The sequence below is a fragment of the Bombus affinis genome, chromosome 5, assembly GCF_024516045.1.
Source record: "Bombus affinis isolate iyBomAffi1 chromosome 5, iyBomAffi1.2, whole genome shotgun sequence".
Lineage (NCBI taxonomy): Eukaryota > Metazoa > Arthropoda > Insecta > Hymenoptera > Apidae > Bombus > Bombus affinis.
Genome location: NC_066348.1, coordinates 16,449,158 through 16,466,675, shown reverse-complemented (window position 1 = coordinate 16,466,675; position 17,518 = coordinate 16,449,158). Strand labels below are relative to the sequence as shown.

The 17,518-nt window shown below is 48.9% G+C and overlaps 1 protein-coding gene across 5 annotated transcripts in view; it reads right to left on the bottom strand.

The window, feature by feature from the left end:
- The window catches only part of LOC126916644 (ecdysone-induced protein 74EF), a 143,085-nt gene that overhangs the window by 23,199 nt on the left and 102,368 nt on the right, over positions 1-17,518 (bottom strand). For 3 of the 5 annotated variants that reach the window (XM_050722636.1, XM_050722635.1, XM_050722638.1), the window contains 3 exons: positions 5,841-6,098; positions 3,541-3,708; positions 2,639-2,878 (listed from right to left, as the gene is read on the bottom strand). In XM_050722636.1, coding sequence (XP_050578593.1) covers positions 2,639-2,878; positions 3,541-3,708; positions 5,841-6,098 — 666 coding nt within the window. The remainder of the gene's footprint in view (positions 1-2,638; positions 2,879-3,540; positions 3,709-5,840; positions 6,099-17,518) is intronic. The other 2 variants (XM_050722637.1, XM_050722639.1) reach the window with 2 other exon arrangements.

The following is a 17,518-nucleotide window of genomic DNA, read 5'->3' as shown; positions in this document are numbered from 1 at the left end:
CGAGCACGGCTGTTTGAAATCACGACAGGGCCAGGTGTGTGTCCCGGCGAAATCAGCTGTCGTTTCGTCGAACGCGATCGGGAAGGTGAAAAAGAGGGGCGCGATTGCGCGACTCGCGTGCGATTGCCGCTCTTGGCAGATTCTGGACCCGGTTGCTCTCTGTAATCGCTTCGCCGCGCTCGTTTCGCGCCACGATCGCCTGGAAATTCGAAAACCTGCAGAGGAACCGCAACCAACGTCGCAATCGCGCAACGATCGAGCGATTCGAAATACGCTTCGTTCGATAAAAGTAAATGCGAATACCGGCAAAGAGAATCGCGTGCTTTCGATGCAATCGCGAACGCAAAATATCTGACACCATTTGGACTGGCGTTGTACCTGTAGCGTTGAATCGATCGGTTCTATCGAAGGTTGATCGTTACGCTGGTAGACGTCGTTATCAAATCGCGAACGTTTATGTGTTTGGAAGAAACATAAACGCACAGAATACCCAAAGACGTGGAAAATACGAGAAGCGTCGTAATATTCGTGGCGACGTTCGCTCGAAATTTCTTTAGTTGTATTGAGAAAAACGTAAACCGACAGTGTGTGATAATTATATATATATATATTCTAATGCTAATACCGAGAAACTTTTATTTCTCATGCGTATCAATTCGAATGGTTGTATTCCGCTGTTACCGCCAATAAGGTAACGATTTTCTCTAGGAGCGTTCGCTCGAAAGGGAAATCGTGGTCGGTTAAATGGGACGTGCTTGAGAAAATCGCGTGAGACGGAGCGAGAGGAAAAAGGAAACGTCGGAAGAGATCGGTCCGCGGATCGAGACGATCCTATCGACGCGCGCGACGGCCAGGAAGCGAATCTGGGCCGTTGAATCAGGGAAAGGCAAGTGGGTCAAGAGAACGAATGGCTCGGCTGATGTCGGCGTTGTTGCGATTTCTGCCGACGTAGATGACGAAGCTCGACACAGGGTACGACGAGCGTCCGTAGTGTGTAACAGACCACGCGAAACTCGCGTACACACCGTATGCACACACCACCTTCCCTCTGCTTTTTTCTCCCCTTCTCCTTCTCCTTCTTCTCTTTTAACTCTAATGGAACCCTCGGTTATGTCGGAGCCGCTGTTGCCGCAGGCAACTCGCTACTCCTTTCACTTTGCATCTACAACCTGCCACGAGGAAGCGTCGCGCTCTTTCTATATCTCTCTTCTTCGTTTTCGTCCAACTAGACGAGCTAGACGCGTTTCCTGCTGCTGGCGTTCACCGACGATGTGGTTACGTGGAAATCGAGCACGAGCTTGGCTTGACCGATATTTCTAGCGCCGGGTGCTTTTAATTGGATCGTTCTCGCAGAGAATTCACGGAGAATCGCGATTCGATCGGCCCGAGCGCACACCCCGCGCACCGAGCTTCGTCGCCTCGATCGAGATTTCGTTCGTCCGCTAGGTAATCCATGTCGCGGTTTCGTTCGAAACCGGCGCTTATACTCGCAACGTGCGGCTTATAGGTCGTAGAAAGAACGATGACAGGCTAGAGCACGGATTAGGTGTATTTATCGGGATTCGTAATGCGGTCGAATCGGCAACGGCCGCTCCGGTTGTTCGACTAAAGTGTTACGAGCTATTTTCACTGAACTGCCGGAAATATCAGCCGGCGGTTTACATCGCAACGCTTTGCATAAACGCGCACGTTGATCCAACCAGTTCGTTTCCGTGTCTACGTTCGTGTGTTTCTATTGTTAACGTTGCGCGTCGTACATACCGTAGCCGAAAAACTACTCTCCTAATCGCCATACAGGAATTTGGGAATCTGAGCGACGGATTTCCATCTTTAACGCGCGCGAAGAATACTCTTCCGTGCGTTTAAGGCGCTACAATTCGGTCGTTTCGCGTTCTTCGTAACGATTTTGAAAGGAGCTAATCGCGACGTAGAATCGATTCGTTCGAATTATCGTTTCCTGCGGGTTCTTCTCCGGGTGAAATTATCCACCGAGCGTAATTACCTAAGAGGCTGAGACACTTTCTTTCCTTCTCCGTATTAATCGATACCCAGCGAGCCGAAATAAACCCGAGCCGCGTCGACGTTGCGTCACGACTATCGAATCTCTCTCTCTCCCTCGATATCGCCGCGAGATACTGAAATTACTGACTTATTGGTGGTCGGCTTCGATCGAATTCGCCAAGACATCGAGATCGTCTGGTACCGCTGAACCTGCAGCCCGTGGAAACGAGGTCGAGAAACGTCTTATACCTTGCCTTTTGTTTAACTTCTATTTGCACACTTTCGCAAAAAAAAAAAAGAAGAAAAGAAAAAAAAAGAAACAACAAAAGGAGATTTATCGCAACTTACCAGCTTTCCCGAGTAAAACACCGACCTCGAGCGAACGCGATATTCTCGCAGAAATTCGACCGAAATTAAAAATTGCAATTTCCCTGGAAACGTTGCAATCGCGATATTGGCCACGTTTGCAATTCCGAAATAAAGGGATTCTGCCAATACGATGCAGATAATTTCTACGTATTCTACCGTTTTCTTTCGGAAAGGCAAGATCGTGGACCGTCCTGACGACGAAAACGGAAAGAATAAAAAGACGAAAGAAAAAAAGAGAGAAACGCAGGAAAAAGATAAAGCAACTTACGTGTAGGTGGCTGACGATAATGCAAGTGTTGCAGACTCTGCGTTTGGTGGTGGTGGTGATGGTGGGGCGGTCCCATTGTCGGGCCCATCGTATGGTTCCCGTGTTGATGGTGAGGCGAACTCCCTCTGTGCGGATGGTACTGGGAGGGATGATGCTGATGAGGATGATAGGAGGGCGGCAGGAAGCCCGCCGTCGACGGATAAACGCCAGGACTGTGACAGGCTGACCTGCCGAGCGCTGCTGTCGGACATTCCAGATCAGAGATTTCTAATAAGAAACTATATAGTCGTTTACGTTCGTACAATGACAAATATCTTACCGCTTTTTTCCCACTCAACAACGGCAAGTATCGCCTACATCGATCTATCGTTCTATTTGTTCGAACCTATTTTAACACGTTCGCCGTAGATGCGATTTTCGTAGCTAGAATCGTTTCATTCGCTAACTATCGTAACGTGTACTGTACTTGCCACGTTTTATAGATTTCCGCGCGTTACCTGCATTCCGTGCATTTCCTATAAATTCGTTGCACACGATGCGGTATTATGCCAACAAATAGTTTCGATATTCGCTTCTACGTTTGATAGAAATTACTAGGAAACGTCGTTTGATTCGTAATTCGCTAAACGTAGCAGAAAATCCGTAGTCAACGCGTTAACCGAAATTCGCGTAATTCTCTCAACTTTAATAGCAGCAACTTTTATAGCGACGAATCACAGATTTCGAAATACCATCGGATAAAATATCCATAGAATCGGGACGATCCATTATCGTCCGCTCGTTGTCTAGGTCGTTCGTCTAGACTAGACACAGAGAAAAAAGATCGGTCGAACGATATCGTTCGTTACACGACGAGACTCCGTAGTAGGATAATTGGACGTAGGATATACGTATGCGCTTACCTGACGACAAATGAGAATGATGGGACGCGAGACTTGGCTGAAGGGACGAGTTAGGGTTGAGCCTCGCTTTCAATAAAAGATTCGCGTCCTCGTTACCGCCCGAGGACGTGCTGGATTCGACGTCGCTGACTCCGCTGTCGGCGGGGCTCGCTGGCAGTGATCCGCTTCCTGTTTCCATGCGATGAAACAAAAATAAAACGATACAAACGTTTCGTTTGGTTGTCGCGTCCAGGTGACTGACCTCGAGGAAAAAAGGGAGCCAAGCATAGATACTAAAACGCGCGCACAGCTGGGCTCGTTGATTTTGCAACGTTTTGCACGCTTCCACTCTACGTACGTTTCCAGCGAATAATTACGCGATAACGCGAAACGAGCGCCGACGATTTCGTCCGCCGATCGAGTTCCCGAGTACCGCTGCATGCTGTTTCGGAGGAACCGAGAGCTCGATGATTGTGAAATTTTGTTTGCAAAAATTTCACATCGGCGAAATAAACGTGTACGACACGGCCGGTAAATGGACCGGATTGGTCGGAATCGAAATTCCGATCGCGAAACGGGGTCATAGTTTAAGGTAAGGTAAAACGGCTGTGCATCGAGAGTCGGGAACTCGGAGGCGCCATCTGGCCGAATTATTCGCAGGTTTTTACGCTCGGTTACTCCGATCTTTGTGTTTCGCGAACGAATTAAAGTCTCCGAGGTGGTCCAGAGCAGCGAACGACTCGGAGCATCGGTCGCTTTATCGAGCACCGTGCCAGACCGTCCAACGTGTTTTCGCGTGCGCCGTCAATTAAAGGCATCTTTATGCAACGGCCGAAGGTCATCCGGTCATTGGGTATGCATATCGCTCGTGCTTCCCACGGTCTCCTTCTCTCCCTCTCTCTGCTCTGCTCGCAGCCAGACAGCCAGAAACAGACGGAGAAGGCGAACGATCCGAAACCAGTCGTAAAAGGTCCTCTGTGTCGCGCGAGATGTTGGTCCGTCCGTATCTCTGTAGGTCTGTCCGTATCCTTTTTCACTGTTCGGCGCCACCTCCGTCATCGACGTCGTCGTCGCCGTCGTCGCGTTACGCACAGCGTACGTCACAGTCGTTTTTCACCATTTTTTCGACCGATTATTTCGATAAATCGACCGGACCAAGCGAGATATTCGCGAGTACTACACCCGTGCCTGGCTTACGCAACGAAACTTTGCAAAGCGCCGAATCACGCGCAGGGTTGATAATATAAATATAGTCGAGACGCCGATCGCGCGCTATCCTTTTCTACTCTTTCGCCTTTCGACGCGTCTTTACACGTTCCATTTTATCCTCTTCTAATTCCTTCTTATCGTTTAGAAGATTGAAATTATTCGGTAGACTTCTAGGAAGCTCGCGTGCAAGCAGGCTAAGAAGGTGGGGGATTTTCGGGTGGTCTCGTGTCGCACAGGTGAGCTCCGGCGGTGAAATCTTGGTTCATCGGCGGACGGGAAGTCGAGAAATCGATATTACCGGTCTGCGCGGCGGCTAAACAGGAATTTTCGCCTTTTTATTGCCAGCTCGTCGTCTCTAACGATTAACGTCAGCGGCGAGGGAATTGCACGCTGGTGGAGCGGACGAGCTAGTCGAGAAACGGCCAATGGGAGCGAGCGTAACGCTTTACTCGCGGCGGCGTGCCCATGAAAAGCGTGGCGAGAGAGGAAAGTCAAACGTTTACCGGCTCGGCTCGGCGCGCCGCGGCCAAGCCACGCCGGAAGTGATTTCCTGTCGGCTGTTTACCAGCCAGCCGTCGATATTGCTTTGTAAATATTATTATTGGCCGAGCAGAGCGCCGTTCCAATGGAAAATCGATGCACGTACTCTTGTTTTACGCGACGAAAAGGGAGAAAAAACGAGCAGCGATGGAAAAAATCGCCCGTTTTACGTCTCGTTACGACCTTGCACGCGATTCCATAAATCTTCGTCGAGCCGCTCGCACCAATTGATTTCACTCGTTCCAGCTTGCAGGAACGCGCGATCCTCTCCATTGCTTTCTCCGCGTTTCTATCGTAGTCGCAACTGCGAGGTTCCGACGAAAGCGCGCAATACGTTGCATACGCGTTACAATTATTTTTCATCGATATAAATTCTTCGCGGGGATCGTTGGAAACTGTTATGGGAATTATATTCGAATCGTATAGAAGCCACGTCGATCGATCCGTTCGTTTTCTTCGGAATTTCTCGCTTTAAAGTGGCGTAACGGGATCGAAAAATCGATAAAATTTGCTAAAAACGTTCTCGATCGACTTGGCTCTGGAAAGACTCGCGAAGGTAGTTTGAGATTGACCTGGTGTACTGGTGGTGGCGATCGTGGCAGTGGTGTAGGACGGCTGGCCCATCTGAGCATGGCCGGCCAAGTGGCGGCCGTATCCATTTTGCACCCCTAGACCGTGCTGCTGGGGATGCTGCGAGAGAATACCGTGCAACAGACGAGTCCCCGTTGTGGTCGTCGTCGTACCGGTCGATCCTGGTTCCGCTTTAACGCTCGCCAGACTCAGTTGTTCCTTCTCGTTCGCATCGTGTGGCTGGACCTCCCTGGTGTCCACTGCAATCACAGAATCAACGTCGACAAAATGTCAGCTTTTGTTCCATCGCTATCGAGCAGCAGGCTTTTCGCGTTTTGCCTTCGCTATGAAAGCTAAGGGTTCTCTGTCGACAATGTACGATTCTTTATCGCAACAATTACAAGCCGATACTTGCCGAATAACGAAATTCTCTATTACGCGTCTCTCGATTATCTTAATTTCGTCGAAGCTCGTGTCAAAGCGTACGCTCGTTATACGCGTTTCTATCGCGATCGATTACGATTCCGGTGAAAACAGATTATACCATTAGACGCTGGGAGCAGTTGGATCGCTTCCTAACGGTAGCCCCGAGAGAAGGCTAAGGAAGCACGAAGGAAAAAAAAAAGAGAGGCATGGGAGGTGTTCTCGAGGGGTATAGCGCGGCGCTGCGGAGAGGAAGTGAAAGCCGGTGTGTCTCTCCTTGACCCACTGCAACGTTTCTACCTTCCTTTCAGGCAGTGCCAACCTCGCGGCTTCATTAAGCAATTTCTCATGGCAGCAGCCGAGGAAAAATCGCCGTGGAAAATCGACTCGAGCCGGCACGCTCGATGACTGCCGCGAACCGACCGCGCTAGTTCGCGCTTTCTTCGCCTCGCCACACTCTCGATCTTCCTCCTCTTTTTTTCGCTTCGGTTCTGTTCGCTTTCCGACGACCACTTCGGACCATTATCGGTCTCCTCTCGTAAAACCAGAGGGATTACCACGCGAGCCAGAAAGAAGTGTGTCGACCGCTTTTTATCGCGTTTACCTTTCGGCGCCCACACGGTTAAACGTGCGGCGATCGGTTGCGTAATTCACGATATTTGCGCCCCAGACGGGTCTGCGTGTCTGATGAAAATTCAGTGACGAAATTCGAACGAAAACAGGATCGTGTTGTATTATTATATCTTGCTCGTCGCCCATTCCTCGCAGATATCGTACTCTTTGCACGCTCTCGGCTGTTTTAAACGACCACGTGTTTTTATTGAAATTAGTCGTATTCTAATAACAACTATATACTTATAATGCGCTTATATTATTTTAGAAAACTTTTCGAACACGTATATAGATGGTAATGAACATTTTGTATAAACTCTATTTTAATTGATACGTACACTTTGCTACTACGTTTGATAGAAATTCATTTTCTGGAACCGTACGTTCCAGAATTTTCCATCGAAGATACGAATAAACTTTCGTATCGAGTTTTGTTTTTTCCGAGAAGCACCTTCGGGTCTCTGCGGCGCGTTGATAGAGCGGTTCTACCGGTGTTGCAATTTTCCCTGTGAAATTAAATAGTAAAATCGAATCCCCGCGAAATGTAGCGCGCGAGAAAGTCGGGAGAACCGGAAGCAAGGTTGAAATTCTAGCGGACGTAGCCGCGTTTCTCGAGGAAGTCGATCATCGAGAGGCAATCGACGATAAATGGACCTCGGGATCTCTCGACGTCACGGACGGATCCGTGAATTGAATCGGTAATTACGAGCGCGTAGATCGAGCCAACGGGTGTGTTTAGCTGTTGGCAAGGTAGTCGAGCAAACGATCGGTTTCTTCTTCTCGCCCGGGAACGGACTGCTGTTTCACGTCTGGTTGTTTATCGAGTAACGAGAGCAAAAGAGAGAGGAGGCGAGCACAAAGGGAAAAACGGAAGGCGAAAAACTCGAAGGATAAGGGAGGGAATAACGAGAGGAGTCACGGACGTGCGGTAAAACGAGCCTATGTGCCTAGTCGTCATTTTCTGGAACGCGACGATGGGCCGATATTTGGAATATTCGTTTGTACGCGATATCCGCGGTGCACTCTTAGTGTTCGATATGCGTCGGTTTCGTATTAGATCGTAAGCTACCGCGAAATTGGATGGACGAGCTTTTACCGACCTGCAAACCGGAGAAAGCTCGCCACGCCGTTTACTTTTACTGGTTCTACCTGATCGGACGCGAGACGAGCATCGACCGTCCGTTTCTAACGAGTTGGTTACACGGAAGAGGGATCGATCTTTGGACGAAAGATGGAAAGATTCGTATGTCGAGTATCTCGCGGAGAGGAGCGAGATATTCGCGAATAAAATTTTCTCGACGCGAACGAACGCGAGCCAGGGAAGATCGTATCGTTCGGGTCGGAGTTTAAGAATCCCGTTGACCTCTGTTAACCCCGAAAACACACCCTCGACGAAATCTCTACTTACGAGGGTGCATTTCAGATGCACCTATCCCCGTGACTGACTACGCAGCGAGAACTCGTACGCGCGACCGTTAAATTATTCCTGTCCGCTCGACGTTTTCAATTCGAAACGAAGTTGTAAATAAACGGCTTGTTACCGTGGCACGCTCGTTTTCCCTTTGCCTCGTCGTCCACGTTGTCCGTAATAATATCGATTCGACTCGAATACGTCGACAATTTTGTCCTCGAACCTACCATTTTGTGACGACAGTTTCCTCTTCACAGCCACGGAATATATAGCAGTCGGAAGAAACGGACGATGGGTCGTGCAAAATTATTTCTACTCCTAACTTCTTGCCAACCCTATTGCGACCGAGTTAATTTTTCAGCAGGCAGCCAACGTATCGAACTACCAGGCGAGCGAACAAATTCTCCGACCTTCCACAGACAGAATCCTAACTCTTTGCGAGGTTATCAGAGATATTTAATCGGTCGACAATTTCGATGTAATTCAACCGCTCTGTCGAGACTCGTGCGAGGAGCATCGACCGATGCTTAAGAAGTTTCTCAACCTGCGTTCGATTCCGATCCGAGTAAAAGTTGGTGCGTATAAAACACGTTTAAAATACGACGCGAGATAATCCGAAGGATGGCGAAGGATGGTTGATCGCGTCCGCGCCCAAGTTCCGCTCGAAACGACCGTTTCACGGCGGCGGAGATCTCGAGGATCGTTTTCTGCGATCTTCGAGCGTCTTTACTCGCGTACGGTCGTTCGTATCGGCTCGTTAGCGACGAGTCGAGTTCTCCTGGAGGTTCCGGGGGGCTCGACCTTGCTTGACCTTGACTCGCCCTCGCGTCAGCGGAGAAGGGTGGGTGTCTAGCCGCATCGACCGAACACATCCCCGCTTTCGACTCGCGTCGTTTCGAGAACCGGGGAATTTTCACCGATGCTTTCGCCTTCCATCTCGTCTATTTCGCCACCGAAACCCGCTTCCGGCGCATCGACGCGTCGATCTTCTTCCGTCGAGTCGAGCTCGTTACCGCGCAATGCTCGAGTTCTCGGCGTTCCTCGACTATTTTCGATCAGAGGTTGAGGGCTGATTCTTTCGGCCGATAATTTCATTCGTTGTATCTAAACTCGTTTGTACCTAGGTTTGTTCGCGCGTGTATACGATGGACGTTTGAAACAGTCGGCGATATCCGTTAAGCAGGTATTCAACGTTGAAGCTATCGACAAGCAATTTACGTGCATTTATATAGATACGAGTAATCATAATTGGAGCCATATATATTTACGACAGAATTCAGCGTTAATCGATTCGACAGGAACATCGGTAATTTCCGTCGTTAATTGCTGAAACAACAAACTCCGATGTTAACACTCGTAATTTTGCTACGTACGACGATTAAGATACGCGGAAGCATTACCTAAGCAAATCATTAACGCGGAACCATTCAGGTTTCGACGAAAGAAACGCTATTCCAATTGTTCGTTTCTTTGGCATTTCGCGCATCGCCAACGAGCGATTTTAGATTCCAAAGGATCAAACGCCGACGTAAAGAGACGAACGATTGCGTCCGGAGAGCGGACAAACGCGATGACCGCGGATCATACGCAAACGAGCGGTCGCGCCTCTGTTCCGCTTTCCTCGCTTCCTCGTGGCTCGAAGCGTCGTCGAGAGGATAAGAGCGCTTGGCGATCGGTGCGGCTGTCGGGCGATCGCCTCGATCGAGCGCCGAAACGATTCGGCCGCACACGCGCACGCGCAGTACGTAAGGTCAGCGTTTGCCCGGGCCACGCAACTTTCTCGCCGCGTACACGCACGCACGCACGCACGCACGCACGCACGCTCGCACACACCTTCCGGCCGTAGCGTGCATTGCGTAACGGTAACGACTCTCTCTTTCTATGTGACATCACGCGCGCGCCCCACAAATATGCGCGCGACAAAGGTGGCCGCGCGACCGATTTTCATCGATCCACTCCGTTTCGCCTGGAATTCTGACGAAACGGCCGGTTTAATTGGCCACCGTTCGATGCCGGCCGAAACGAAAGTAAGTTTGACCGGCAATTTTTAATTTGGCAGCCGAACTTTATGGAAACGCTCGTACGCGTACAAGGATGGCGCGATCCACAGAAACATGAAAATTGCGTCGAAGAATTTACAAGGAAACGAATTATCGTACAACGACTAGAAGTAACACTTGCACGTGGTCTTATTTTCCAAGGTAAAGAGTTTCTTAATAATCGGACACCGTGTATTTTGGGATCGCGTCGTGTACGAATAACGCGTTCGAATAGCTCGTAGTTAATCTCGTTTGCTCGTTCTTTTTGTTCTCGCGCAAATGGTAGCACGCAGATTCTACCTATTATCGCGGCATTATCGTGGTATTGTACTATCTGTACATTTATATCTAACGATCGTTTCATCTTCCTCGCAGCATCGCACGAACGACGATCAATTTATCAAACCTATAGAATTCTTCGTTTCCATTTGCTTTATTGATACAATAGAATCATTCGTAATAGCGATGCTCTGATAGTTTCTCAGTATCGCGATATTCTTCCTAGCATCGAAACATCGGATTGCGTTACTTTTGCATCACATCCTAAGCGAACTTCGATCGCTATCTTATTTTATTAGAAAGAGAAGATTCGTCGATCGGGGCAATTTCGCGGTATATACTTTTCCCTAAGATCCGAAGATTAGAGATCGAACTATAGACGCCTGACATTTCGATGCCCACGTTCGCAGCGGCGGAATCCGTCGATGACCCGGATAGTTGGATCGCTGCGGTTGCTAACTTCTCGAAGAGGACGAAGAAGAGCGTGGTATCTCGTCAAAAGTTGGAACATCTCGGCTCTGCCGCGCGCTTCGTCGCACGTTTACGCCAACCAAACGAACGTATCCTTGACACGAAGACATCGATCTGTCTCGGAAACGAGTTCTCCCACTCGTTGCATATTTTCCACCCTTCCTTGCTCTCCGGGAGACCTTCCCGTTTCTTCGACGAGAATGCTACGTCTACTCCGTCGGAATCGTTCGAGTCTACGCACAGAGAAGGTTCGGTCGCCGTGAGACTCGGGCAAGAATCGACAGCTAAGAGGTAACGAGAGTCGGAGCAACGGCACAAAGAAATTGCGGCCATGAAACGATCGCGATGTTTTCGTGGCGGTCGCAGGTGCAGCTGCACGCAGGTGTGGTAAGCCAAGAATGGAATACCGGCCGTGGAAATCACGCCTCGAAAGTGGCAGTGATTAACCCTTTTTCGACCGCGGCACTGTTTCTTCGAACTTGGAACGGTTCTGTCGCGTCAGGCGGCAATTTTCGCCAAGACTTTGGCGAAAATTTCGTTTAAAACGTGGCGGCTCGCGGTAGGTCGATTCCTCGAGCAACGAATCCGTCGCTTTCTCGAGTAAGACGATCTATACGCGCGCATTGCGGCTCGATCAATTTCGTTTCAGTGTCGGTATCCCTGGAGAGGTTAATACTCGTTTCGTGCGAGCGAATACAAACACGGTGCGAGCATCTGATTCGAGTTCAAAGTTGGAAAGGCTGGCGATATCGCGTTTGTAAATAGCATTAAAACCGCATACGCAAAAGTGCACGGCGCGGACGAAGAAATACGAGTTATTAACCGTGAATTCTGCTCGATGGTATCCAAGCCCGGCTGAAACGGTTACAGAGTCGAGTGGAATACACGAAACCGCAATCACGAACAGTTCGAAAGAATGAAAAAAATGCTCTCAGTCTTTATCTCTTTCGTATTGCCAAAGGTGGTGTTTGGCGTAGCGCGATGCAATCGCGTGGCAGGCAGAACCTTTGATTCGTCGCGGTTGGTTATTGGCTGCGTTATGTAATTTCGTGGCACGCCATACTTTCTCGCTTCGATCCTGCTCTCGGCTCTCGATCGAGTCGAGTTGAAAAATGTTACCCGGTTACGGGAGCCGAGGATCGATCTCGAAGCGAAATTCCTGCTAACTAAGCTACTCGCGTTTCTGTTTCTTTAATACGGAATCGTTAGAAGATTTCATTAACGACTCGTAACATCCAGTCTCGCTCGTCACACGCGTTATAATTATTATTCCGATAATCGGTAAAAGGCCTTTTTACCCGATTCTAATTGTAGTTTCGCTTTCTTACGCTGAGAATTATTATGTAGAAAATTATATAAATACGTAGTATTTTAATTATATGAAACAGCGCGTTCGAATATTTTATACCGACCTTTTTCGCCAACGAATTGGCACTTTCGTGTCGCACTTTCTACAATTTGTCAATTGTCACTTTGCGCGATCTTTCCCTAATTGCAGTTTCAGCGCCCGAGACATCGACATATTGCCTAAGCGCGTCCTTAATGAACGCGATTTTACGATTTAAGGGTTAGCAAACAGACGTCGCGAATCCTAGTTGCTATCGTGTCGCTTACGATTTTACAGTTCGTCGTCTTTTCGATCTCGTACCAACGAGAGTTCGAGCGCTCGATCGTTGACTCGCGGCTCCTACGCTTCCGTCTTGCGAGAACCAGAAGCGTGATACCGATATTGATTTTAGATAGTCTGTAATTACGCTCTCCGATGTTTTCTTTGCCGTTTAGCGTGCCAAACTGTCTATTTCCAAATTTCAAGGGGAGAACTTGACGCGATACCGTGCACGAAGTTTGTAAAAACAGCACCGGCCTTGGCTAACCGATCCAACTTCCAGATTGTGTCTTATCGGATTCTATGAATTCCGTGTAATTTTACAGCCGAATCATCGAATCGGACAATACTTATACGATCGAAGTAGAAAATAACAAATATTCTAAACAGATTATGTAATACGATGGAAGAACGAAACGGTATAGCGATTACGGCGAAGCGATCGAAACGAAACTTCTCGAACAATACGATTTTCCAGTCACGTTGCGTTATAGAGGATCAACGTAACGATCGCCTCGATCGAATTCGAAGCTACGTACTTTCATCTTTTCGCGAATACGAATAAAAAAAAAAAAAAAAAGAAACAGGCGACGATTGTACGTACACGGTAAAATCTCCTCGGCTAATTAAAACGTTGCGTCTATTCTTTCTGCGTTAAAAAATTAGTCGAACGTTAAAGAACGACGGCAGACAGCTTCGCGACTTGTCAACGATCCATAATCGAGCCACGATCATCCGACTCGACGACGCGTCGTTAATTAAACGAGTTTAATTCTCGAGGAGAGTAACGAGAAGGGGGGAACGATCGGTCGTGTAACCTCTTGCACCGCGAATTGCCAAAGCCGGAAATTTCGATACCGGAAACGAAGCGGCGGTATGGCGCGGTGCGGCGCGTCTGTGCATGTGCGCGACCCACTTGCTCCGTCGAAACCGAGAGTGCTTCTGCCCGTTCGTGTGCTCGGCCATTCGACCGTGTGCGTGGCTCTCCGTGTGCTCGTGTGCATGTCACGGCGAGTGGGTGTTTCGCGTAAAAGAGCACGGCCGTTATCGCACGGAGGAACGATCGAGAGCGACGAGCTCTACTCCCGACCAAACAGGAAACGTTCGATTCCACGGAAGTCTCGTTACGCGCGCTTCTCCCTATCCCATTCGAAAAACCGTTCTTCCTCCATTTTTTTCCACGTTCGATCACGCGATGTAACACAGAGCTGCCCGTTTTCACGTTTCGTGTCTATAATCGTCGGTTTATAGATTATTTTTCCTTTTTTTTTTTTTTTTTTCTAACCGGCTGCTCGTACTTTTCCGTTTCTTGGGAACGGAATTCGCTCACGGTTAGGTTTACGCTCGATGCAGTTGGGATCGAGTATCGGAAGATGGCAGAGATCGTCCGTTTTTAGGTATCGGCGATCGATAACCGAGATCGAGATTAACACGGTTTGCGCAAAGTGTAAAGAGCTTTGCGTAAAAGGGTGAAGGATGTTGCGAGGAAACTATTGGCCGATATTGCGATAAAGTTAGTTACGGTACGACGATAGTTTAATAAAAGGGAAACGCGTATAACGTTTACGTAATTATTCAAATCGTGCGTTTCGATCCGAAGATGCAGAAACGTACAAAATACGTAAAGTATTACTCGTAATACTCGTATTATATAAGGCTTATTTATCGAAACCAAACGAATGCGTTTCAGTGGAACCAGTTTCTTCTTAAGCTTCGTTTCCTTCGTACGTATAAAAACACGAATTTACATAACATTCGTCTAATCACGGACGTAACAGGCGTTTAACTTACAATGAGATAGTTGCGAGGCGTACGAAGCTACCTTTTAGCTCTAATGTTGCTTTAATTTCGTGCAAATTCGATCGTCGAAAGATCTCCGAAAGAAAGAAAGGAACGAACACCTGCTTCTATTTTATCAGGAACCGAAACGACGGATAGAATTATCGAAAGAGCGGAAGATCGATTTACACCTAGTCGATCGTGTTACGCTTAGATCGGAATGCTCGAGCGAAACTGGGAACTTTGCTGGAACGAAAGGGAATTTCACGCGGAAACGCGTTGCCGACTGAAATCGGTTTCCACGTGGAAATGAATTGCGAGCAAATTGCTCCATCCAGGTGCGTGGGCCGTGCGCTGGCCTATCGCTTTGTAATTCGAGTTACTCAATTCGAAAGGCTGGTGAACGAAGGCAGGAGGTAAAATGTGGGTCAGCGTGCGCGTGCAACCTCTAGAAGGGAGGAAACACGGTCGGGTCCGTATCGAAACATCATCGGGTTCCATTCAACCGGGAAACACGAGGAGCCACCCCTGGCTCGTGTGCAGCCTTGAAAACGCACGACCATCGAGGGATATTCGCAACCTACCTACGCACCCTTCTTCCACTCTCCTCTCCACTTTCTCGGCCGTGTTTCACCGTGACATTTCTCTCTTTCCTTCTTCTGCAGAAAGAGGAAACGACTGCGCCGCAACCGCGTCCCTGACCTATTTCCAACGGCTGAATGGTCTGAACGTGGAGCGGCAGCCGCGCACGCTTCTTCATCCGCCATTGTGTTCTAAGGACAGGATCGTTCCAACACGCACACGCCCACTTCCTTCGTGGACCGGTAGAACGTTCAAGAGAAACGGCAATGGGAACGATTTGTTAAGGTTTCGAAAAAGGTCGACGCGAAGGTAGCAACATCGGCGCAAAGGTTACCCGGTGATGATTACCGTAGCGTGGCTGGAAAGTTGACTAACGGCACGCTTCTCTCCGTATCGCTGCGTCATATCCATTCGATTTCTAAGCCTCGCCATTTTCACCAATCACGCGCTTCTCCAGATGAAAATTTATCAGATACTGACGCTCGTCGCGCGATTAAATTCCAACGTTTCGATCCGCGCGACATTTAACGATATCGATCGAGATTTGCAACATCCGCCAGCCAACAACTTTGCAATCACGAACGGTACGCGTCTTCTCGCGAGGATGTTTCGGCCAGCTACGTCGCATTAGTCGCACCACGTAGAAAATGCACGACGATCCTCGAGCATCGAGAGAAAGAGAAAGCGACGAGGCAAACCGTTAACCAGCGAAACGTTTGGTCGATGAATAGATCGTTCCACGAGCTTGACTCACGGTGAAAATTCCTTTCTCACGGGGGTGGATACCCTCGCCACTCGTTAATGCCTGGTCCGTTAAAAGCCGGTGAAAGAAACTGGGTTATTCGGCGAGGATCGATGTTTCGTTTCTAACGGTACGCGCTTAGGATTCAGGTAAAAGAAAACGCTACAACACGAGGGATGACGCTGCTGGACCAGATGGTTCTCGATGCTTTTAAGCGTTATCTCGTCGGACGTTCTTACGGTTTGCTCGCAGGATACGTGAAACCTTGTTGCCTGTCCTGTTTGATCGAGTACGATCTCCAAGAATCCCAGATAGAAACATCTACCACCTAGGCTACGGAGAAAGCTCGAGAAAAACCGTTTCACCTGGAAAACCCTTCCGGCTGGATAAGGCGAGTCGATGTCGAGTCGGGTGAAAAGGAACGAAGGACTTCGTTATCGTGGACATTAACAATCCGGTTGGCTTTTTAGGAGTAGACGCCGTTAAAGGCGTGGTTGCGTAACCTAATGGCGAAGAATCTAATTTCTTAATTGCGTAACGCGACTCGAAGCGATACGTGTCCCGGGCTGGAATTTCGTGGACTTTCTTTTCGCTATCTCCCACTCTGAGAATCGGTCGGTCGGTCGGTCAGGCCAGAAGTCGAAAACCCCTGTAGACATCGACAGCGACTAACGTAACAGCCGTAATGTAAAATAAAAAAAAAAAAAAAAAAAAAAAAAAAGAGCGAAAGGAGGAGAGGGAAGAAAGAACGCGACGGCCGAGTCTCGAAGAGAAAGCGTCGCGACGATTCGTCGAAAAGGTCAGTGGCCAGTTTACGAATCACCGGGTCGAGGTCCACCGCGTTCAGATCCACGCGGACGTTGGATGGCGTTAATTCGTCGACGATCGAGCGTGGAGAAGCCGAGCGCGGAGTATGGGGAGAGGGGAAAAAGATGTCAAGGACGACGGTGTCCAGGAACACACGGAGAACCCGTAGGTAGGACGCGTCGTATGGTCGAGTCGGCTCGAGGTATTCGTCGCAGCGGCGGTATCATGGCCGGGACAAACGACGGAATCTGCTTACCATTTGATTAGAAAATAGTACTCTCGTTTTGCTCGTGCACGGGCTATTGTATAACGAGACCGACAGGCTGGTAACGAGCCTCTCGACGCACGTACGATCGTACGCGAGCAGAACCGTGTGTTCGCCGTTCCGTCCATTACATAACGTTAAGTGCCGTAGCAGTGTCCGCGAGATGATATAATAACGGCGTACACGCGGCCCTTTACGCGTCGTACGTGTGCCTCGCGTAACGGATGGTTAACAGCTAAATTATCGGTCATTATACTTGGCTAGAATTTTTTCGATCGACGTACGGCTTATCGGTTACGAGCGCTATCGACGCTCCTTCGTCCGTCCATTCTGTATCGAGGTTTCTCGTTCGGATTTCCCGGTGACTTTTACCTGGGAACGACGATCGGATAATCGCGCGACGCGTCGCTCCACGAAGAAAAATAAATCGATCGGTATTTTCGGAAGGTACGATTTCTAAATAGACGAGCGAGACACGGCGGTATCGCGTTCTACTTGAAAAATCAGCCAAACCTACTTGACCCTTTTCCCTTTTTCCTGCGTTCGACGAGGCCGCGTTTAATCGCTCCACCGATGGACGAAGGGAAACAAGAGAAAAAGAGAATGTGAAAAATAAAGGTGAACCCGATTACGCGATTTCACGTTTGCCCACGCCGCTCTTGCC